Consider the following 25,583-nt stretch of genomic DNA (forward strand, 5'->3'; position numbering starts at 1 on the left):
TATTACAAGTAATATTATTGGAAACTTTCATCAGCAACATCAGTGGGTGGAATTTGATCTCACTAACAAGAGAGTGGGTTTCGGGAAGGCTGACTGTACTAGATCAGCGAAAAGTGGTGCTAGCTTGTTTACCTAACGTGCATGGACGGAAACAGTTAATATACTTGTACAAAATAAGTTGAAAAGAGTATTTTTCCTGGCGTTGATTCGTTTATGATGTTATAGTTGGTCTTAAAGTTAGGGCTTAGCGGGGCCAGATGGTCCCGTAAATGCTGCAGACTATGAATATATGAGGATGTAAAATCATGTGACCCATTTGCAGCTTAATTATATTATTATTTATATTAAATTATAATCGTGTTTAGAGATCCTTAATACTAAATGATTATCCATAGCTGTCAAACGGAGTTTAATATAATGCGGGAGTTCTTGTTGATGAGAAATAACGCAGAGAGAACTGCCAACAAGAAACCTGAAAGCAAATAAAGCACGAAACCTTCGGTGGCCATGTTTGTTTTAGTCACAACGTTCTTATTGCTACGTTAATCTTGTGTATCAACTTTCAAATGAAAAAGTGTAAGAAAAAAAGAAAGAAACTGAAGAGAAAACAATGAAGCGAGTTATTAGAGAGAGAGAGAGAGGGATTGCTTTTGTGTTGTTATTGTTGTTGTCTGGTAGCTTATAACGAAAGAGGTGGTGCTGGCCTCACATGCAATTTAATTTACACGGCAGAGATTGAGAGTTAGAATCATGAATTAAAGGCGGTTTACTTAAATAAGACATCAACCTTCTACGTTGCATTTTTTTATTGGGTGAGTTCATCATCATAACAATATTATTGTAATATACCATTCATTTAAAAATAACAATAAATGATTTAAATCAATGATAATCACTAAACTTTTGTGAATGTTTAAATATTTTGACATGTGATATCACACAATAAGATAAGAAAACCCTTATCAATTATGGTCATTAAGAGGCATTTGAATACGAAAACCCAAAATGATGGCATTTATAGTAATTTAAAAACAAATACTATCTTAATTATTAGGTTGTATTGGAAAAGATAAATGTCCCATAAAGTGGCATAATTTTTATGAATTGAAAAAGACAAAATTAAACACATGATATTACTAGACATATATGGCCAACAAAAGTTTCAAAACTAAGGAAATGTTGCTTTCATAATATTAATATGAGAAAGTCCAAAATCATAAGGATGCATTTATGTCATTTTCAACTATCCAAATAATATCATTCTATATACATAATTAAAATAAAAAAGAAAACCTAAGTTAAGGGAAGTCCACCTTTCGGCACACATTTGGATAGAGAGTCCCACCGAAAACCCAACATCTCCCATTTATCAAACAATAAACATAGTGGGTGTGTATATATATATATAATGCTTCATTTTGTAGTTGATAATTGATTTCTTAAAAGAAATATATGGTGAGCTAATGACAATGACGATCTCTAGATTCTGTTTATATTCATGCATTTATAATTAATAGAAAATCTTATCTTAATTTTAATGGGAAACGCAAGGTTTGGTAACTGTGGCCACCCCTTGCCCCCACTATAACTTGAACCCAAGACTCCCTTGGTCTTTTAACTCTTCAATCCATCATTCACTCTATCATGCCACAAGAGGTGGTTTAAAAGTTTAAATTTGCAGTAAGATAAATTCCGGATTTTTTTTTAAAAGGAGATGAATTGATTTTGGATATAAAACAACTATCTCTTAATTATTTATATATGAGTTAATTACACTGATCTCCCTTGAGGTTTCAACATTTCATAGGTACATAAAAAAGATCATTAGGTTAATACAAACACCCCATTCTTTTAGCTTCCGTTGAGAGGGGTTTTTTCACTTACACGCCTTTAACATTAAAAAAAAAAAAAAAATATTACCCCCTATGATTAGCCGCTTACTCCCCTACCATCTATTTTTGGTGTTAAAATTAACTCAGGGAAGGGAAAAACAAAAGACCTTATATTTTAAAATAAGAAGAATTATAAATTAAATATTTCAAAATAATAACAAATATTTAGAAAAATATTTTTGGTCTTGTCTGGACTGGAAGAAAGAAAAAATAGGAGAAAATTAGCATGAAAGATGGTGAAAATGGTGACAACTGATGGCCTTCCAACAGTCTCGTTACTTGGAAAATTGATCTTGAAAATTCTGGTGCATAAGTTGTGAGTTGAGTTCAAAGTATTGTTTGAAATCTTGATATTAACAGGGTAGATCTTCATTCGCAAATCACTACAAGAAAATGGATTTGCCAAGACAGATTTAGCGATGAATTCACGGTTTTAGGTGACGAATTTTTTTGTGGTTTAAGCTCATATCTCCAGTATCACTATCTAATTGTGATGAAATATGGAATGCTAGAATCAAGCCATGATGAAATGCTGGAATCAAGGCTCAATCTCATCCAATCTTCAATTACACAAATCACTTCTAAGAATCCTTCTTATCACATTCAATCACATAATTGTATTTCCTTACTTATATTTACATTTTTTTTGTATAAATAGGGTTATGTACAAAGTGTAATACTCAATACAAATACACAGAAAATACTTCTGAAACTCTTTCTCTTTGTTGGCAATCACCTGGCAGTATCTTCCTGATTCTCTTGCCTTCTCTTCTTCTTCAAACTCTGACATGATATCAAAGCCTTCATTCTGTTCTAACACAGCTTCCACAACTCCAAAGCTTGTCTAGCCTCTTCCCTTCAGTCTCTACAAATTCAAAACAGATACTCGGATTAACATCCTCTCTTTCTGTTCCTGCAAACTCAGAACAGAAAACCGGTTAGTACAACATTTTTTTCAAATTTTTTTCCCAATGGCACAACCGACAACTGGTTTAAGACACAATACAATCATCTATTCTGCCGATCTTTCAATGTTTTATTGACAAGTGAGGTATAAGAAGCATAATCCAATACAAGCCCCTTCTCACTTCGTAGTTTATCAAAATCTTCTGAGTTTCCATGCTTGCAATGACCCTCTAATAGAATGTTATATGTAATGTCATCTGGAACCACCCCTAGATTAAGCATAGCATCCAAGAGCATATTAGCATTTTTAAGCTGCCCCTGTTTGCAGAGCCCATTCATTAGCACATTATAGGTTACCACACTTGGTACATGCCCATCACACTGCATCTCTTTCAGCAACTTAAAACCCATCTTAGCATTCCCCAGTTTGCAAAATCCATCAATGACCATAGTATATGTAGCATCATCCCGTTTCAATCCTTCTTGAGCATCTCCCTCAATGCTCTTTCAGCCTCTGTTACATTCCCGTCTCGACAAAGTCCTGATATAAGAGCTGCGAAGGCTACATTGTCAAGCTTGATCCCTCTTTCAATCATTTCTTTCCTAACACCAAAGGCTGATTCTAAATCACCCTCCTTGCAGAAACCAACTATGAGCGTTGCATATGTAACTTTGTCAGGCTTAAAACCCCTTGCATACATCTTATCAATTACTTACCTTGCTCCCTTTAAATTCCCATTCTTGGAAAGGCCATTGATGAGCGTATTATACATTATCAAATCAGGCTTCAAACCTCTCCTCAAAATTTGCCGATAAATATCCATGGCCAAGTCAACCCTCCCATTCTTACAATGCCCATCAATCAAGATAGTATAGTAACATCATTTGGGACCAGTCCTCTTCCACACATCTCATCAAAAAGCAATTTCGCATCATCTAATGACACGACCCATCCCGACCTTCCTCATCCCATAGGATCCGAGCGCTCCCACAAGACTTGGATGACCAAGATGTGTCGTGTGGGAAAACTGTGAAACCTGAAATCGTGTTTTTCAGAATATACTATGCATAAATAATCCGTACGAAAATGTAATTAGAAATACAAGTATGAATAGGTACATAAACATATTTAGGAAGTTTGGAAAACATAAATGCATAATCCACGAAAAATCTAGAAACAAAATATCAAGTCTTGTGTAATTATAGCAAAAACATAAGACTATTATAGAAAACAGAAGTCCATTTTTGGAATATAAGCCATAATACACACATGAGAAGACGTCGACGCGTGGCACAACCTTGAACGGTGACTCACTGCTTGGCACGATCTCCCTGTAAACCTGGGGGGAGGAAAACATTTTTTGAAAAGGGGTGAGCTGAAATACTCATTGAGTGGGGGAAAGGGGAAGTTTGCAAAACATTCGTCAAACAAAAGTTATGGCATGCAATGGTTCTTATGAATTACTGAAAACAACATGATTCTATGAACATGATATGGTGGCAGCCAATCATTCATGTATACATGCATAACTCATTTCTAATTGTTCTAAGTATTGTAATCTGATCAATTAAACTGACAACAATTTCTGAATCCTAGCTCATCACGAAATGCTGAAAACTCTTTTACGAGAACTTAAAGAATAGCTGTAAATGCTTATGCTTCTAAAGACAATGTTTTCTATAAATAATGCTACAAACATTGAATGTTTCATATAACTAATGCAAACTAACCATCAAATACTGAAAACTGAAACTATTAATTGATACTGAAAACTGTAGGTTGGTATCTGAAAACTTTAAACCGATATCCTGTTCCGAAACAGTAAATTGATACTAAAGGTTCTCACCACAACTAGTACCCTGGGGAAAAATCTCGATACCTGGTGGGCATCTCACACACAGGCAGAGCTGGGAAAAACATCTTAATACCCGGCAAGATCTATCATTGCGTGGACAGAGCCTGAAGAAAACCATCTCAATACCTGACGGACAAACTCAACGCCCAGACAAAGCACTAAATATCTCAATACGCATGCGCAGAGCCTGAAGACCGAATATCTCAATACCCAGTGAATCCTGCATCGCATGGGCAGAGCCTGAAACTGGGGGATGGGTACTTCGTAGGGTGGTTGTAGCACCACAAATATCTCATTCATAATCTCAAGTAACATATAAGTCAGGAGCATATTATATAAGTGCTTATAAATCATGCATATATGACATAATGTTCAAAAATCACATACAAGGGTGAAACTGCAATTTTTTAAACATGTTTCAGAACTGACATTTTAACCCAGACTCAAATTTACCACAACATCATATCACCACGCATTAATCCGACACCACATGTGAACAATAATTCCTTTTTAATCTGGTCAATAACCAATATTAAGACATTTCTACAATAACACATCAAAAACATCAAAGATGAAGAAGTGATTTAAAATAAGTAACCCAAGGAAAAGTATAAAGAAATTCATGAAGACCATGTCCCACAATTTGACAAGACAACCAACACTTACTACGGACTTGGCCCATTTCTAACAATTTAATGCAAACTCCTTCACTCTTCAATACCCATCCATTCCAAACCCGAGCAGTCCACTAAAAAAAAAGACCAAAACCAAACCTTTTCTCTACAAGTCTTTTTCCAACTCAAAATTACTATTGTCAAAAAGCTTTATTATCATGAGATTTATATAAATGCATTTGCATGACACTCAACATGAAAATTCATTCCCTGAATCATCTAGTAAATATTTCACAAAAAACTTGTCCAGTTGTGACATGCAAAGGTAAGTTAAACAATTTTTCACTCCCTAACATAACTTCCAGAATTCAAAAAAAACATGCAGCAGTATAAGCCAGCACCTCCATATAACAGCAAAATATTTGCAACCAACACACTCCTAAAACACCAGCCGAACCCACATAAAACAATATGTCACAAAACACATCATGATAGAAATTTAGCAAAGCCCATAAACAATAATCATATCTCGACATGCAAAGGTATATAAGTTTTTCAAGAAAACAATTTAGATCCACTCACAAAAAAATTCAGCTCAACCCGAAATGCCCAGTTGCCTCAAGCATATCCTTCTCTTCACCTCACTTTCTCTCCCTCTTTTCTTTTTCTTTCCCTTTTCTCTCTCTCTCTTCCTTCCTCCTCTCGGCCGAACGTTCTCTCTTCCTTATTTCTTCTTTTCTCCCTCTCTCTCCTCTCTCTTCTTTCTCTCTTTCTTCTCTCGGTTTTCTTCTCTCAACTTTCTTCTTCTCTTTGGGGAGCAGCCCAAATTTATATAAAACAAAATATTTTTTTTTACACAGCCCCCAAATTCTCTATCTAATCTCTATCAACAAAAACCTCCAGATTTTGTGCCCTCCCTGAACCCAACAGTTTCCATTTCTTCGTTTCATCCCCAACCAACTTTAAAATTTGACAAAAAGTCCCTCCTTGTAAACAAAACCAAGGGAATATATATATATATAATTAGAATATTGGGTGTTTTACATCTAAACCTACTTCTTTAGAAATGCATTGATCAAAACGCTATAATGTAAACATCTGGCTGCATTCCCTCTCCACCATGACACTCTTCAACCTAAATCCCCTCTAAATATTAGCTTTACAATACCCATTACTTATAGTATTGAACTTACAACCGTCGACGCAAACCCCTCTTTTAATCTCATCAAAAACCATAAGCACCTTAACTTACCTTCTTTACACAATCATGCACCAAACATGAAAATGTACACACTTGGCTTATACCCATATCCAAAATCTCCAAATAAAACCCCCAAGTCCCATAGACAAGCTCGTTTTCATCTTTCTATCAAGCAAACAGCTACACCCATTAACAGGAATACGACAATTATGCTTTCTAACGAACCTAAAAACTGAACGCATCATTTACAAACCCTAAATCCGTATAAACAACATCATGCATCAAAACAAAAAAAATCAGACAATGGGGGGGGGGGGGGGGGGGAGTTTATTAAAAAGACATTTGAAGTTTACATTTAATTAAAGGCTATCAAGTTTTAAATGTTAACTAATAGCCATATTATTGATTGGGTAATTAGTGCTTAATTAGGATTAATGTAATCTTTCCAAAATTATCTATATTTCCACAAACCCGAAATTGTTGCAAATAAACCCAAAAACCTTCTTCTTCCTCCCGCCATTAACGCATCTCTACTGCATCTTCTTCCTTCTTCTTGGCTTCGTCAACATCTTCTTTTCCTCTCTGCATCTTCTTCTTCTTCTCCTCCTTCTGTACATCTTCTTCTTCCTCATTCCTCTATATCTTCTTTTCCTCCGCCATTAACACTTTCTTCTTCCTCCACCATTAACATCTTCTCCGGCAAAGATCCCTCTCCTCCTCCTCCTGACTTCGCCTAAGTATGTATCTCCTTTTTCCATTTTATTTTAGATTTACAAATATTATAATGGATGGGTTTGGGTTATGATTTTGATTTAGTTGTTTAGGTTGTTGGGTTGTGTTTGATGTAATGTAGGTTGAAAGGAGTGAAATTTGTTGAAAATTTGTTCTGGGTATTTTTCTGGGTATGATGGATCGATTGTAGGTGGAGATGACTGAAAATGTGTTCTGGGCACGATGGATCGCTTAAGCATCTGGTGTATCGCTTAAGCGATCCGGTAGGTCTGGTAATGCAGCAGATAGATCGCTTAAGCGATCAGGTATGTGGCATAAGATTGCTTAAGCATCACGGTTATTTATACTGAATCGCTTAAGCGATCAAGTTATCGCTTAAGCGATCCAGTATAAATAACCATGATCGTTCAAGCGATACATCATACCAAATATGCAATGTGCAGATTCTTTTTAAACTATTTGAACCCTTAGTACAGCATTTAAGATATTGTTTTTCTTGCATTACAGGTAGTTGGCTTTATTATACATAGGAAAAGTTATTTTGGGTGTTGAATATTTTGGTGAGTGGGTGGAGGAAAAAGTAGGTGGAAGTGGATTGGGAAGAGCAAAGAAGTTATACCAATTGCTGTGAGCACAGAGGTTAGTTTTGATGAGTTGATTGATGAAATAATTAAAAGTAATTTGAGTTGCTCGCGTAGTGATATAGTTGTGAAGTATGTTTTAAGCAGAGCTCCTGAAAATTATAAGGTACCTCCTGCTGTATTAAAGTCGGATGAAAGTGTGAACTTATTATGATGATATGGCCGATAGTGGTTCGAGCTGATTTTAAGGGTTTCTTATGTAGAAAAACCGTTGGAAGTTGGTTCCAAGGAAGGGGATAACGAGGATTTAGGCGGAAGATTTGCCTGGTTGTAATTTGAACTACGAGGCCATTGATTTGTTAGCTGAAAAATCAAGAGTAGACGGTGAATTGGTGGTGAGGAGGACACTATAGAAGAGGTTGTTGATGGGGAGCAGAATAAAATGTTGAGGAGAGGACCCCGTAGATGTTCCCCACAGATGAGAGATTCCTTTAAATACAGATTTGCAGAAGGCGTAGATTGTGGAAGAGAACACTATTCGTTTATGCAGGTTCAAAGGGGGCAATTGGAGGTAGTAGTGGATCAGCTCATGTCTTTACGGATGGATCGGACTTGCCATAGGGTATTTATTTGACAACAAAGAGGAAGTGTGAGGAAGCTAAAACTTGTTGCTGTGAAAGGTAATTTTGAGTTCATCACCAAAAGTCAATTCATTGCTGTACGGTTGCATGTCATGACCGAAAGTGCAAGTGGCGGGTTTATTGTAGAAGGTTGGCGGAGTCGGAAAAGTTATTCTTAGCACATATACCCGTGAGCACACATGTGGTTTGGGACATATTCGGTGAGCATCGACAAGCGTCCGCTGATGTTATTGACAATTTGTCAAAGTCGTTCGTCGAAGGGAAAGGTCATCTCCTAAAGACATTCGAGACTTGTGCGCACAGAGTTGGGATGTGCTGTTAGTTACTGGAAATGCTGGAAAGGTAGACAACATGCACAAGATTTTGTGAGGGGCACGCCGAGCACGGGTATGCAGTATTAGAAGCGACCGTTATATGCTTGAGTTGACAAACCAAGGTAGCAAGACGGCTTTGAAGTGGACAGGAATATGATGTTTAAATATTTTTTTGTTGCTTATGGTGCTGCTATAGGGTTTGTAAACATGAGAAAGGTGTTGGCTGTTGATGTGCTTTCTGACGGAAAGTATGGAGGTACATTGTTGGTGGCCACTGCACAGGACAGCGAGAATCACACATATCCTGTTGCATGGTGTGTGGTTGACTCTGAGAATGACGAGTTGTGATGGTTTTTCAGCAGTTACGTACGATAGTGCCTGACGACGAGTTGTGCATAATATCCGAAGGCACAACTCTATAGAGGGATTGCACTATTTACCGTCAAGCACATCACAATTCTGTATGAGCACCTTGGTGAGAACATAAAACAAAAGTTTAAGTGTGCTGGCCTCCTTCAGACATACTACATGGCAGCAAAAGCTTATCGGTTGATGAGTTCGAGGAGCACTTCCAGCAAATCCGAATCAAGGATGTTAGAGTTGCTAAGTATCTTGAGCATGATGTTGTTTTCGAGAGATGGAGTAGAGCTTACTTTCCTGGAAGAAGGTTTGATGTCATGACCACGAACATAGCTAGTCCATAAATTCGAAGTTGTTAAAGAAAGAGAGTTTCCAATAGTTACACTTTTTGATGCAATCCAAAGGACACTGTCGCGGTGGTTCCATGAGCGTCGTATGGAGTCAGATAATTTTACTACAACCCTTGTTCTGTCAGCTGAAAAAATATTGCGAGAACATATGGAACTGTCAAATGCACTGTTTGCCTTCCCTTAATGTTCAAGGTTTACTGTGCACGGCTATGGCGGATGCCCTAGTTAACCTTGTTACAAAAACTTCAGCTGTAAAGTGCTTGACATTCAACATTTACCTTGTCCTCATGCACTAGCACACTGAAACACCAACGGAAGCCGGATTTTGGTTCAAGAATTTACATGGAACTTTGCTCCCCTTTCTATATGACAGATCACTACATGCTAGCATATCAAAAACGTAATTACGGTGCCTCCAGAAGAGCATGGTAGTGTCGCCAGAGGTGGCTGACATTATCCTCCAGCCGCCATTGAAGAAGACACCAAAGGGGAGAAAAAGGGTTAAGCAATATCCATCAGCCTTTGAGGTTCCCCGAAAGATGAATAAGTGGCTCAATTTGCAAGCAACCTGGTCACAAGAGAAGCAGTTGCCAGAAGTAATTAGGGTCGATTCGAAGAGGATGAAATTATTGATGTTTTAATTTTTATGTTCCTTTATAAATTATCCTTTATATTGTGTATTCTTATTACATGGTCTAAATATTTTGTTGTGATTTTAGTTTGGAATTAGGCTGTCAAATTGAGGAAAAAGTATGGAATTATACGTGTGGTAATTTTATTTGTCAAAATTCAGGAGAAAAGATGCAAATGTATATATTGCCCACGATTGCTTACGCGACTAAGTGTATCGCTTAAGCGACAAAGTGTTTTCGCAGAAGGATCGCTTAAGCATAAATGGATCGCTTAAGCGATCGTGCACGTGGACTGATTGATTCTGCCCAGGTGCATGATCGCTTAAGCGATCCACGATCGCTTAATCGACCATGGAAAAGGCAATATTCGCTTAAGCGATATCACTGATCGCTTAAGCGATCATGGACCTGGGCAGATGATCGCTTAGCGATCCATTGTACTTAAACCGATTCTTCTGCAAATGGTTTTAAAATTTAACAGATACACCCCCACCTACCACGTGACATTCTTGCCACCGAGCCGGAATCTGACCGGGAAAGGGCATTTCGATGCACAGTGATCGAATCTGGCCGATAGGCCTCTATATGGCCTTTTCCTGCCAGATCGACCACGGATGTGGCCGGAAAAAGCCCCACGATCTGCCAGAACGGCCATAGACGACGAAAAATCCAGAGCTTGCCGTCTATGATAGCCAATATATGGCCGTCGTTGTCGGTCACCGATGGCCCATTTGCCGTCGTTGACCGTCAAAGTCGGACATTTCATTGAAAGTCCTGACGGAAGATGTGGCCTTTTCCGGCCACATCGACGGTGGATATGGCCGGAAAAGGTCACAACTGGCCATTACCGGCCATTTCCGGTCGTTCGTTGCTGTCGGCGGTAGCCAGAATCTGGGAAGTTGGGTGGGTGGGGTGTTTTTTGTTAATTTTTGAACTTTTTCTTGGTATTAATGAAATTAATTCACTTAATGGTCGAAAATTAATTAAAAATATACTAATATTTCCTAAATAATTAAGCAAACAAATATAAAAATATACTGACGAATCGTAAACCCTATATGTTTTATTAAATGTAATAAGTAATAGTTGGTTTGAACGAATCTAAACCCTATAGGTTTCATACTGACGTTAAAGGAACTATATGTTTGATATAATGTAATAATGAACAGGTGCTCTGAACGAATCGTAAACCCTATAGGTTTCATACTGACATGTAAAGGAACTATATGTTTGATATAAATGTAATAACGGAACAGGTGCTCCGAACGAATCGTAAACCCTATAGGTTTTATACTGACGTGTAAAGGAATACTACGTTTGATATAAATGTAATAACGAATATGTGCTCTGAACGAATCGTAAACCCTTTTAGGTTTCATACTGACGTGTAAAGGAACTATATGTTTGATATAAATGTAATAACGGAACAGGTACTCTGAACAAATCGTAAACCCTTATAGGTTCATACTGACGTGTAAAGGAACTATATGTTTGATATAAATGTAATACAGAACAAGTGCTCTGAACGAATCGTAAACCCTATAGTTCATACTGACGTGTAAAGGAACTATATGTTTGATATAAATGTAATAACGGAACAGTGTCTCTGAACGATCTAAACCCTTATAGGTTTCATACTGACGTGTAAAGGAACTATATGTTTGAATAATGTAATAAAACGGAACAGGTGCTTCTGAACGAATCGTAACCCTATAGGTTTCATACTGACGTGTAAAGGAACTATATTTTTGATATAAATGTAATAACGGAACAGGTGCTCGAACGAATCGTAAACCCTTAAGCGATCTTTTCCGAGGCAGATGACATCTGCCCGGCTTGATCGCTTAAGCGACCTTTTGTATCGCTTAAGCGATATTACTAAAAGACACATGATCGCTTAAGCGATTTATGATCGTTAAGCGATCTTTTCCGAGGCAGAATGACATCTGCCCAGGCTATGATCGCTTAAGCGACCTTTTGTATCGCTTAAGCGATTATTACTAAAAGACACATGATCGCTTAACGATTTATGATCGCTTAAGCGATCTTTTCCGAGGCAGAATGACATCTGCCCAGACTATGATCGCTTAAGCAACCTTTCGTATCGCTTAAGCGATTATTACTAAAAGACCATGATCTTATATGGACAAACCATACATAGTAAATTGAAACTGCTAATGAATTATCTTATATGGACAACAAAAATATATCCCAATATCTCCCAATTCTTTACAATGATCACACCATACATAGTAAATTTTTACAATTTCCTATACACTGCCTTTAATTTAGTTTTTGATGCCAAAGAGTTTAGAATCCACAGTGAATGGTATCAGGGCAGTCCATCTTGAAAAGATGCCCACGACATCATTCTTCCCAATGCTTTCTGGCTCTGCACTAGCATCCAACATATTCAAGATGATATCTACAAGGCGGCTAATATGGTGCCTCGTTGACTTTCTGTGGAGATTGACCATTCCATCTTAGTGACCTGCAGTGTAAACACCATAATATGAGAAAGGCATGATTAGAAAATAGCCAAGCCAATGAGAACAAATTAAATAAGCTTCTGACACAAAGTACACAATCAAACACCATTGAAAATGAACATGTATATACACCCTTATTGATAATTATAACAGGTATCACATAAACTCAACTCAAAAACCCAAGTATGAACATCAACATCACATAACTACACATTCAGCGTCCAACTTTCATACCCTTTGATTGGGTTATGGTCACATCAAACGGATCCATCTGCCCATGGAAGCAGTCGACAGCCCAGCGCTCCCGACAGTCTCTCATGTTTTTCGTCATTCAAGCTGTCCATCGGCTGTTGGTCATGTCGAACTGAAAATTTCAGGGCATATGCCCCACATTCAGCGCTACAATAGGAAGAAGACATTAGCATTAAATAAACTTATAGAACAATTGTATTATGTAAGTTGTTTTAACAAAATTTACCTTGACTCATTTATTGGGTAGGTAGAGCGCTGAATTCGCCACTTTCCGGTTAGTACCTGATCACCCAACTACCCAAACATCCCGCTGTCATGCAACAGCCGCGGAACAACCTGGCAGTGGCTCCAACTCGACCTCCAACTGCTTGTCTCGACAAATGGTTGGGTTGCAGTCAAGGATCTTCAGACACCCTCCTCTAGATGCGCAACGACTGCTATCCAGTGCATCTGTTTACGAGGATGATGCAGTACACTCTTTTAACAAAGGCCCAACCGTGGCCATATTTGGCCGATCCCCCCTTACGTACTGCATAATCCTATCATCAACCGGAAATCATCGATGCAATCTGACTGTGGTACGGCCAATCGTTTTCGCTTCGGTCCTTTTGCTACACTACTAGCAACGGCATTTTTAATTAAGAACCGATATGCCGAAACAAGCGTTTGCCCAACATCACATCGGAGATAGCACAGTCGGATACAACAGATCACCATCACTAGTCTGTCTTAGCCTTATCAGTGCCAATATCTATCGATGTGCTACATCATAAAACAACAAGATAAGTATGGAAAACACAGGCAAAAATAAGGAAAATTAAGTGAAAATAACTCACCGAGTCCTCAAGCGACGTCCCCATCGTCAACAACTTCTGAAACCATTCCCGGGATAATCCCCTGTCTTACACTTTATATGGCCATCAATTCCCGATCCATTGTAATAGGCATAAGAGTTTTTTTCTTCCTCTATTGGCCTATACAAATCGACATTTGAGTCCAATTTCCCTTCCCCACTTCCTCCCCCTTCCTCCATTTTTACATCCCCGCTTCCTTCGCCTCCCAACTCCCCCTCCTCCTTATCACCCGCCCCACACTCCACCACCAACCTCCTCAACCTCCTCCATTTCTGGTTGTTCCTCCATTTATTTCTTCATTTTCTTCTTCTTTACCTGTGTCACTACCATAAGGCGATTTCACAAACTTGCTCTTTCGCTCTCTCTTTTCAAGCCAGTTTGCACTTCAACTCCTTTAATTCTCCACCAACTTCCTCCTCCATTGTACCAACTTCGCCCTCCATTGTACCTACTTCCTCCCACCTTATCCACTTTCTTTTCCACCCTTTTCATTGTTTCTTCCATCTTCTCAAGCTTTGCATAAACGGCTGTTGTAAAACTCTCAAACGCCCGTTTATGAGGTCAACAACCTCATCTCCCTACGCCGATGTCTCGGCAAAGCGGTACTTGTTGTACCGGTTTGCTGAGGCATACGAACCTCTTCCTCCCTCTTCTCCTCCTCATCCTCGGCCCCTAAGCTTCATTATCCCAGCATCAACGACATTGTCAAGCAATGGCCCTGCAACTGCCATCACATGCGTGACCCCTTTTAGGTCCCGCATCAGGCGGTCTATCTGTTCATCCCTTTCATCCTCCATTGCTCTGAAAGATGTACATAGTCCTCTTCCGCTTCATCCCAATAGGGTCAAAAAGGGACGGACACTCCCTCAATAAAATAAAAATCAATCAGATTGAAGCAAAATAAAAAAGCAACTGCATATCAAAAGCTTAATCCTTCAATCTTACCCCGCTGCTTGAATCTCAATCTCTAATTGGCCATAATCCCAATGGTTACAGCTCTCGACATGCCACCGCAACATCCTAGGAAATTGCTGTTGCACATTCACATTGTTGCTCCTCCCCCCCGCCTTAGCGAAGACAGGGATGGCCTCGTACATCCAAGCCTACATTGTAAAAAAACAGTCCTGTCATTATTCAAACACACATATTATAAAAATATAACATGAGCTATTAATATTTATCTGCATTGCCCATAGGAAGCCAAACAAATTATACGTGCTTGGTTTAGCCTTCCCGCCCCATTCGGCATGCTTTAAGGCCATGTCTGATTTTTTCAGGCTCTTGATGGTTCGCTCAAATGATATCCGTCCCCACGGATAAGAATTAAAGAACTCCAAGTCACTTACAAACAGCAACCAATCTTTCTCAATAGCTTTTGTTGTCACCAGCCAATAAGAAGAATGTAAAACAATATCAAGCACACTTTTATCTTCTCTGCATCACTAAACCGAACTGTAGATAGCCTCTTCTCTAAAACTTTCCTGTAATAGACTTTGCCCCTTTCAAAACCTTTTTACAAAAGTTTATGGCTCCCGCACTCTTCCTTACTGCGTCTGCCTCCGCCTTAGTTGGCACTTTCCACATCCTAAGCCCATCACCAACGCATACTCCATCATCCAAACCGTAGTGCTTTCCCTCCACACAACCACATTTCTTTTTTGTTGCATTTTACTGAGTGCATCAACATGTAATGCACTCCCTGCCCCCAAAATGACTTTTTCCACTTTTTTCCGATTCTTAAACTGACCGAAACAAGTGTCACCAAAATCTCTTTCCACCGTGCCTCATTCTAGCTAAAATGGCCCTTATTCTGTCAAAAACCTCCCAGCTCGACCACCCCGTCACCCTTGCAGGGAAGTGGTACCTTCTCACTTATAGGCTCCAACCGTACTCTCTACAGTTTACGGTCTGCACAATCTGCACAATCGATATAAATAAATGTCATCACAAAAATAAACCAAAACCACTGTAGTCGCTTAAGTGATCTCGGATCGCTTAAGAGATCTTTACTGTCCATGCAAGATCGCTTAAGCGATTTTAAATCGCTTAAGCGACCAAAAGTTAACTGAGAATCTCTTAATCTGTGATTCTGCCCAGACCTAAGATCGCTTAAGCGACAAGAGTAAACACTCATGATCTCTTAAGCGATCTTTGGTCTGGGCAGAATCATCTGCCCAGATCTCAGATCCTTAACGATCATTTTTTCACTTAAGCGATCATTGCTGCGATCACAAGTAAAACAAAATATCGCTTAAGCGATACAAATGATCGCTTAAGCGAAATTACAGCAACATTCCCAAACTACGTACCCTATCTTCGCCGGCCTCTCCTCATCGCCTGGATCCTCCGGCACTCCTCCTGGCCTGAATTATCGCCGGAATCCACCTCCTGGCCTGCATTCTCTCCGGAATCCTCCTTCTGGCCTGAATTCTCGCCTGCTCCTCGCTTGCAGACCCCTTTGCTGGTTCTTCCCTTTGTTCTTGTGCCGCCGGCGTCTCCTCGTGTGACCACCTTCAATGGTCAGATGATCCACCGGAGCAGCCATTGAACTGCTTGTGCCACTGGAATCTAGGATTCGAAGTGGCGTTGGGCTTCCCTCCTCATTGTCAGTGTCCCTCATGGTTTTGGATTGAATTTGGTTTCAAAGTTTGCAGTTTCGATGCGAAATCTGGACTGTATCCCCGAAATGGCACAGTTTTCGTTTACGTTAAGGAAATCGATTTTAGGGTTCAACAAATCGATCGAAAATCGACTATATCGCCGAAAATCGCGACTGTATTCGGTTTAGGGTTCAAGAAATTGATTTAGGGTGCAAATCAATTGGTGTTGGATCGGAAAAAATCGCGTCTCCCTTTCGTTCAAGAAATCGCGTTTTCAACTGATGAATTTCGATTAAGCGAGATGAATAGTTAGTGGGGCTTGTTTTGCGAAATTTCAAATTTTGAAAACTTTCATTATTTCTGATTCGGCCCACATATGTTTTAATCTTTTCATTTTAACCCATTTTACGTGTTTAATTAATCCTAACTATGCCACTTCATCTTCTCTAAATTATAAAATATTTGATGAACAGTTTCAAGGCCATTTTCTTAAATACATACTTGGGGGGACCGGGCAGCTAAATTTTCTCGACAAATGGGTACCTCTAGTTTCCAAAACCAAAGCAAAAAGTTTAGAACTTGAGCCCTTCCCTTGCTTAGAAACCACCAAATGAAGAAGACGTTGGGCTTAAGAGAGCATTTTATGGGCAATAAGAAAATGAATCATTGCACAATAGGATTGTAGCGTGAGGCGAAACTGAGGCTGTGAAGAGAGGAAGTTGAAGAAGGAAAAGAGAGAGTTGGGGGAAAGAAAGTGAGGGTTGTGGTTGATAATGTTTGATGAGATGAGAGGGAATGAGAGAAGGGAGGATATTTTTAAGTGAAGAAGTGTCAGTTGTTGTCGCTGGAGTTTTGATTGCTTCAGAAATTGTTGTGAGAAGAGGGTCGTCATGATAAGGAGAGGGAGGTGAGTACCAAGAAGAGTAGTTCCTTGAAGTGTGACAGAAAAGGGTTCTTGGGATTTTGAGTGTGGCCATGGATTGAGTGTTCAAGCAGATGGGTTGGCACTGGAGACGATCATATGGCACTTTTTGGTTGGAGTAATTTCGCCTTGAAGCCACCGGAGTTTTTAGGAAATTACAGATGAATGTCAAATACGAGGATGGATTGGATGGGGGGTTTAAGGTAATATTTCATACCAGCATGTGCTTGTTGTAATTTCGGAAAACATAAGGGGTAAAATGAATTACGCCTTTTCTTCATTTTCAATCAGATTTTCTTAATTGTTTCCAAAAACATTAGGGATTATATTTTGGGGTGAGGTTATTTGTTCCAAGAAAAGTGCTTTTAACATTACAGAGTAGAAAACATAATTAAACCGTGATTAGTTACAAGGAAAACCTTGTAAATCATCAAGTTCGAAGGGTACAACCAGAAGTTCAAATAAATAAGGGCAAGCTAGCTAGTAAAGAGAAAACGATATAGATCAAGGTTGGTGGAATCGGCAGAATTAAACTTAAATTCATAATCTAAGTTGTAATACCCCTAGGTCAACAACCATGCGTTTCTCAAATTCAAATTCAAATGAAAATTTAATTTAAGAAAAGTTTGCGGTGTAACTGTCCATCCAAATTTAAGAAGATGGTAACAGTACTGTCACAATAAATAGCCGGAACTTCTCGTCCTCAACAATTATTAAAACACAGTACTTATACCCTGACAATAGACATGTTTTGATTTTTTAGAACCCTTTTAACAGCACAGTATCAGCCAACGAATGATCAAAGTAGTTTATCATAAGTAATCTTAACTTAACTCTCGATAGTTACGATGAGAGCACAAAACTAATTGATATGTTTAGGCTGCAGTTCAAGTTTACGTTGTTGAAGAATGCAATTGAGAAACATTGGATACGTACGTTTAAGAATCCTCCAATATATCTGATAATAGTCATGTGAAAAATATATTGATGTTACCCTTTTTATCTTTTTCGCTTCTTGGCCAAATACAAAGATCGAACTAAAGTTAATTCAGTAGAAATACTCATTGGTTTGCCCTTTCATGCAACCACATAAAGTGGTGGGCACCATCGGCTATCTTGAGTTGGTTCCCACCAAAATTCAGTGATATGGATTGATGATTCCTTTTACCCGCACAAAGTTCCTATCAAACAAGAGACAATACATAAGACATCAACCACGTGCTGCTGCTGCTGGAAAACATTGTACCACCTAATTGCCATAAATTCGATAACCATATGAAATTTTTGGCTTACTTAATTTGTACCCTTGCAGATGTCAAAAATGTGTAAGCCGATTAAGGTTCGTGGATCGTACAATTATAGTAATGAAATATATATATATATATATAATTGGTTCAGTTATGTACAATTATAGACAATATGCTAGCGAAAACTTCGCGCTGGAGAAAGCCTGCTTCAGGCAGAAATTGTATTTTCCGGCAATTTTTTGATAGTGTATGCCTTCTTTGAATTTCAAATTAGTGTTTTAGAAGATTAAAGCCAAAAGACAACTTTGGATTGTAAGGAATATTTTAATAAAAATGAATATATGATTTCAAATGCAATCTCTTTTTAAAACTCTTTTAAATATTACAAGTCTTTCTTAATGTATGCCCTAACTTTTCTGTTTTTGCTTTTTACTACTTCATTTACAAGGTTTCTACTATCAGCTTCTCAAAGTAAATATAATTAAAGACAACAAATCTTTGATAAAAATTGATTTATTAATTAATCAACAAATCTAATTGTAAACTATAAATTCGATCAGAATGTACATGCATGATAGAAGATATATCAACTCGCTGTAAATTAATTGAAGCACTTAGTTTCCAGAAATACAGTTGCACATGTACAGTAGATCCAATTTAATATGCCATACCAGAAACCCAACTCACAAAATTATTCATTAGGCATGGGTTACTCGTGGCCTGCAACTTGTCAACTTAACCACCGCTACACCCTTTTCCGGCGGCCGTTTCCCTCCACAAACCTTGTGTCTACTGCCGCAATATCTTCCTTTCTCCCACACAAAACTGGCTGCCAAAACCCTCCCAATTTGTTAGACTTTTTCTTCCTAACATTCCCACCACTGTCATGATCACCATCCCTTGAAACTTTCTTCCTATCATCATAAAACTTGTTGCCACTAGAGTTTTCAATAAATTGATCCAGCCGTTTGGAAATGCTTTCAATCTCGTAAGGATCAAGAAGAGATTTATTATCATGGACTGGACTCGAACTCTTAGAGGAGGGTTGTGTGTTACTATGATCTTCTTGCTCTGTGATTTTCATGGCTTCCAGTTTGTAACGTGAAGGTTTTCGCAGTTGTCTCGTTCTCGTGATGTCGAATTCGCCCATAGGTTTCCCCTCTGAGCCGGACCCGTGTTGGTACCACGCCCATGCAGCTGCTTTTATTATCGATAATTCATCTGTGGTGGAAGCTCTGGACTTTTTTCTTGCCATTAAAGGGTTGAAAGGTGTTGAGAGTGGCATGAGAATTAAAGATTGAGAAGATGGATGGGAATAGTTTGTTAATGAGAAGGAATATGTGGAAAGATCAAGTTCCACGCTACAAAGAGAAAGGTGACAGAGATGTTTGATTCTGACCTCGCTTAGTGTAAACTTGTAAATAAATTGTGACTGGAGATGTATCTTTTAGTGAAGAAAAGTATCTAATCTACATGAAATATTGTTTATGGGCTGTAATGGCCCGGTTCTGTTGTCAAAATTGAATATGAAATGGGCGTTTGGGTCCACGGAAGTTAAGTAAGAGTTAAGTTAAGGTTGATGTGGTCCATAATTTTTTCCACACTTTGTAGCCAATCATGAAAACTTACTTCTCTCTGTTTGTCTACTTTTGATTATTCTTTCTTGTGAAAATATATACCATCAACAAAAATTTGGAAAGTAGCAGTAATCAACTTTTTCTCTGTTTAATAAATCAAGATTTCCTTCTTCTAAAAGATAAAGAAATTGTGCCTTTGAAATTTCTCAGGTTCATATTTGAATATATAGTTCAAACAACCTTAATTATGAAGAAAACTTGTCTTTTATAATCATCAATGGGTGACTTAACGGTAAAAAGAGCAAAAAAAAAGTTTCATGAGCTCTTTAAGTGTGAGTACTCCACATGCCCCAAAAGGGGTGGCCACCAAAAGGCTTACTTAATCGTCAATTTCAAAGTTCTGAATTAATTGAGGTACGCTCAAACTGACCCGAACATCTCTAGTCATCAAAAAAAATAAAAAAAACATTATCTTATATATATATATATAATGTAATAAGTTGAGCAGGATTGTAATTAAAGGAAAGGGGTGAGGAGACAAATGTTTGTTTCAAACTGAGGAGTGGCCTCTCTCCATCAGTATCACTCCACCCATGCATTATCAGGGGGCTTTACCACTACCACTACCATTTAATTTTATTTGGTTTTATCTTATCAACTCTTTGATGAGTTTGTGTAAATACTGTATAAAGAATATTATAAACAACAATTAGAAAACTTGATTAGGATTTTATCTTTGGACAGTGCAGTATAAGTAAAATAATTAATGTAAGGAAGGAGACATGAAACTTCCTATATGTGTAGATCACTATCAGGTGACGTGATTATACTCTTAAACTAATAAATAGTTTGCTTGATTTGATTTTAAGTCTCTGTAGAAATGTAAATCTCTTTATTTGGGATCTTCTGCCTTCTGGATGCTTTGCCAGTGCCTTTGCAATTAGTTCAACACGAGAGCATAATCTCTCTCAACAAAAGTCAAGCCGCTTCTTTGCCTCCAACCACTCTGAGAGCTGTAATATCAACAAAGTTTTAATTCTGTACTAAAGCCCACAAAGGGAAAAAGAACACCATGCTTTCACAAAATAACATGAATCAGACAAACAAATACATATACGAATATTTACCACAATCTATATTATGAGGAAAAAATTGTGAATAATTAGATCTATGCATTTTTGTCCGTTAACATTATATTTGACATCATTAAAATGTTGCAGTTTAATGGTTCACAATTGATGTTGTTATGCCTGGGAACATAGGGCTGACGTGGCACCCAGTTAAGTACGAAAGGTCAGGCCTCGGAAAGAGTCTTCTAGCACTCTGGCGCAACTGCATCGTGTGATCATGGTTGCACCCCACAGCTTGCTTCCGTCAGAGTAATGGGTGCAAATCAGGCCAGCAAGGAGTTGTGATAGTCCTGCGTGTCCAATCCCTGCAGCAAATCACGTGAATTGCTCTAAAAGAAGGATTTGCACGAATCATCCCACCGACTTGCAGATTCAACGATCATTACCTCAAGGCATTCCACTATAAAATGAGAGCTCCTCTCTCATTAAGGGGATTCGCACATTTTACTCTTGAAAAAACTCTCTCTCTCTCTAGAAAAGACAGTCTTTGATACCTTGTATCATCAGTGTAAAGTCAGTCGTCTAAAGCGACCTGACCCTTATCATTAATAAAAACATCAGTGGACGTAGGATTTGCTTCCTTAGCATCCGAACCACTTTAAAACTCCTCTCTCACTGCATTTAGTATCATTTTCCAAACCATTCACGTGTGTCTTTTGAGGCCAACTCAACATTTCACACGTGCGTTTCGTTGGTGTCAAAATCACGCATCAACAGTTTGGCGCTAGAAGGAGGGCTGGTTTAGTGTTCATCCTTCATCAGGAGAATCTCCAACCTAACGGTCCTACATCAACAAATGGCCCGCCAACCAGAACCTGAGCAAACCAACCAGGGCGCTGAGGGGCTCCCCCAAGTTCAGGGGGACGCTTCTTCCAAAAAACCTTCGGACCCGCAAAATGCTCCAGGAGATATCCCGTCAAGTTCACAGCTTGACCCCGTTATTAGAAGCTACTTGAAGAGGTTTGACAATATTCTCCAGATGGTCAACCGAAGACTGGACCGTTTGGACCAAGGCATGCCATCCAATTCAGGTGCGGCGGTGCAACCGCCAAAAACGCCTGCAGGTCGCGCGAAAGAGCGGCAAAGGGAAATAGCCTGTACTGCGAGCACTACAGCGCGTAGACGAAAAGGTAAACAAGTGGCAAAAAGCAAGCCCACGTGCTCCAAAGGGCCAGCAAATACCGACCGCGTCCCGAGCAGAATACCAATCTCGTTGAGACTCGATGAAAGGATGCAGCCTGAGCTATCCCATGCCACGTCGCAAGAGCACACCCACAAAAATGCTGGATGGGGCGATTCCTATCACCGCCAGCAAAACGATCCTGATCGTCACCATGCGAGAGGGTCCTACACTTCACGGGGTGGTTCTTACCACCGCGAAGGTCGTGAAAATACCCCGCACCTTTCATCTTCATCACACGCCTCTAGCCGACGTGTGTCAAGAGTGGCCAGAACCAACGACCGAGGTGAAGAGGAACCCGACCTCTGGACTTTTCTCAACCGCAATCGCGAGGGTCGAACTCGCATGGGCGAAGCAATCCCCAAGCGGCTCCATTGTCGCAAATTGAGGAGCTGTAGCGAGCTCTAGACAGACTGCGAGCTCAGCAAAACGAGTAGGGGCAGGTCGCATCCGCGTCCCTTTTCTCTACCGAAGTGTTAGCCGCTCCTCTCCCACCAGGATTTAGGATGCCCGACATGCGGGCGTTTGATGGGAACTCTGATCCTTAGGATCATTTGTATGAATTTAACGACCTGATGGAACTTCACCAGGTCTCAGATCTAGCAAAATGTCGTTGTTTGGCAATGACTTTGACCTCCCATGCCAAACGGTGGTTCAGGTCGCTCCCAGCGAGATTGATCAGTTCATGGCCTCAGATGAGCGCGACGTTCCTAAGGCATTTTCAAGCAAATAGGAAGTTCTCGATGCCTTTGAGCTACTTAAGCAATATAAGACAAGAAAGGGATGAATCTCTCCAGTCCTACATTGACCGTTTCCACAGGGAACTCAACAAGGTGGCTCATACTCCTGAAGAGTCTGTTTGGACTCTCATCATAGCCGGAGTCCGTCCACAGACCGACCTGTGGAAAGAATTACAGGCTGAGGACGATGTTTCCCTCACTGGATTCTACAATCTCGTAAAGAAGTACCTCCGAATAGAAAATTCAATGGCGGCACTCCGCCGTTGCAACCACGGCGCTTCGGGCAGTGCACCTGGTCGGCAGGATAGTAAAAGAGCTGATCGCAGGGAGGACGCAGACAATCAGCGAAGAGGGAAGAAACCTCGTTACGAGCCCAAAAAGTCCCATGCTCTAGTCCCTCGTCGCGATCGCGACAGAAACTAATATACTCCACTGAACGCATCTGTATCGGCTATTCTCAATAAATCCGAGGAGGTCAGCTTGCTCGGAGAGCCCGAGCCCATGAAAACTCCAGCGACAGCCAAAAATAATAAAAAATATTATCGCTATCATCGAGACAATGGGCACCATACTGATGAATGTCGAGCTCTCAAGCAGGCGATCGAAAACCTTATCAAGCAGGGACATTTCAAGGAGTATATTGATGACTCTGCTCCCTCAGAAGAGAAAAATCAGGGGGAGTCAAGTAAGAAGCGCCGTGATCAGAAATGAGTGTGCACTCTCAATTTAATTTTCAGGGGACCGCACTTCGCGGGAAACTCGCGAGGTGCCCAAGAGAGGTATGCTCGCGAGGCACATCACGAACACATCCGAGCGATGAGCGTGGCACAGCAACCATAGAAGGTTCGCCAGGAGGAAGAAATTTCCTTCTTCGAAAAAGATGTGGCTCGGCTGTATCATCCTCATGAAGATGCCCTTGTGATAACGCCCCTCATAGGGCGCCATAATGTCCAGAGAATGTTAGTGGATAACGGAAGTGCTATGAACATTCTATTCGCTTCAACTTTCGAAAGAGTGAATTTGGACGAGGCAGACCTGAAGCCTGCCTCGTTCCCTCTATATGGCAAGGGCACGATCTCACTCCCAGTCACGTTGGGTGACTTCGACGAAGTGACCAGAGTAATCGAGTTCTTGGTAGTGGATTGCCCATTCGCCTTTAATGGAATTCTAAGGCGGCCTTTGCTAAGACACTTCAAGGCGGTCACTTTAGTATACCATTTGAAAATGAAGTTCCCCACCCCAATGGGAATTGGAGAAGTTAGCCAATCTCAGTGCGCAGCTCAAGACTGCTATGTGAAAGCAGTTCAGATAGCGTGCAAAGGCAAAGGCATCTCGCGCGGCGATCACAACCAGACAATGGTGATCAGCCGGATAGAGCCACAGCCTGGCCTAACCGAGGATAATATAGATCCTCGCATTCAAGACTACCCTTCCAGTGGGCCAGTTGAGGACCTGACTGAAGTACTGGTCGACCAGACTAAACCAAGCAAGGTGCTAAGGATTGGTAAAAATCTCAATCCCCAGCTCGCTACCGACCTGACCAACTTCCTCAGGGAAAACATCAATGTGTTCGCATGGTCGCATGCAGATATGGTTGGGATCAGCCCGAATGTTATTTGTCATGCATTAAACATCGACAGTGAAGCCAAGCCACTTCGCCAAAAGAGGAGAGCGATGGACCCAGAGCGATATGCTGCCTTGAAGCTTGAGGTGGATAACCTCCTCTGAAATGGGTCCATCCGAGAAGCACTATATCCGACCTGGGTTGCCAACCCAGTTTTAATAAAGAAGCCTAATGACAAATGGCGAACCTACGTAGATTTCACCGACCTCAACAAGGCGTGTCCGAAAGATAGTTTCACCCTGCCAAAAATTGACCAGCTCGTGGATGCCACCTCAAGGCACGAGCTGTTAAGTTTTATGAACGCATACTCGGGGTATAATCAAATTCTGATGTACGAGCCAAACGAAGAGCGTACATCTTTTATTACGGATCGGGGACTGTACTGCTACAAAGTTATGCCCTTCGGCCTCAAGAACGCTGGTGCAACTTACCAATGACTGGTTAACCAGATGTTCTCTGAACAGATAGGCAGATCGATGGAGCTCTACATAGATGACATGCTGGTGAAGTCCCATGTCGCTCCAGATCATATAGCACATGTCGTGAGATGTTCGGCATCCTCTAGCAATACCGAATGAAGTTGAACCTCCTCAAATGTTCATTCGGAGTATCCTCAAAAAAATTCCTAGGGTACATGGTTAACCAGCGGGGAATTGAGATCAACCCCGAAAAAATCCAAGCTCTCCTTGACATGAAGAGCCCGACCAACAAAAAACAGGTTATGAGCCTGAATGGGCGTATAGCGGCCCTAAGTCGCTTCATATCGAGGCTAACAGATCGCTGCTTGCCATTCTTCAATGTACTCAGGGCCAATAAGAAGTTCGAATGGACTCTCGAGTGCGAACAAGCCTTCTAGAGAATAAAGGAACACCTCGGGAAGCCACCACTT

General features: G+C 40.1%; 1 protein-coding gene and 1 pseudogene across 1 annotated transcript; both read right to left on the bottom strand.

Annotated features, from left to right (window-relative positions):
* Positions 1 to 2,615: 2,615 nt before the first annotated feature.
* On the bottom strand, positions 2,616 to 17,251 carry LOC116129527 (annotated as a pseudogene).
* Positions 17,252 to 19,016: 1,765 nt separating this feature from the next.
* On the bottom strand, positions 19,017 to 19,813 carry LOC116129427. The gene has a single exon (XM_031415165.1). The coding sequence runs from the start codon at positions 19,726 to 19,728 to the stop codon at positions 19,189 to 19,191; it is 540 nt and encodes a 179-aa protein (XP_031271025.1). The 5' UTR covers positions 19,729 to 19,813; the 3' UTR covers positions 19,017 to 19,188.
* Between the last annotated feature and the right edge of the window lie 5,770 nt (positions 19,814 to 25,583).

The sequence above is a fragment of the Pistacia vera genome, unplaced genomic scaffold, assembly GCF_008641045.1.
Source record: "Pistacia vera cultivar Batoury unplaced genomic scaffold, PisVer_v2 Contig212, whole genome shotgun sequence".
NCBI lineage: Eukaryota > Viridiplantae > Streptophyta > Magnoliopsida > Sapindales > Anacardiaceae > Pistacia > Pistacia vera.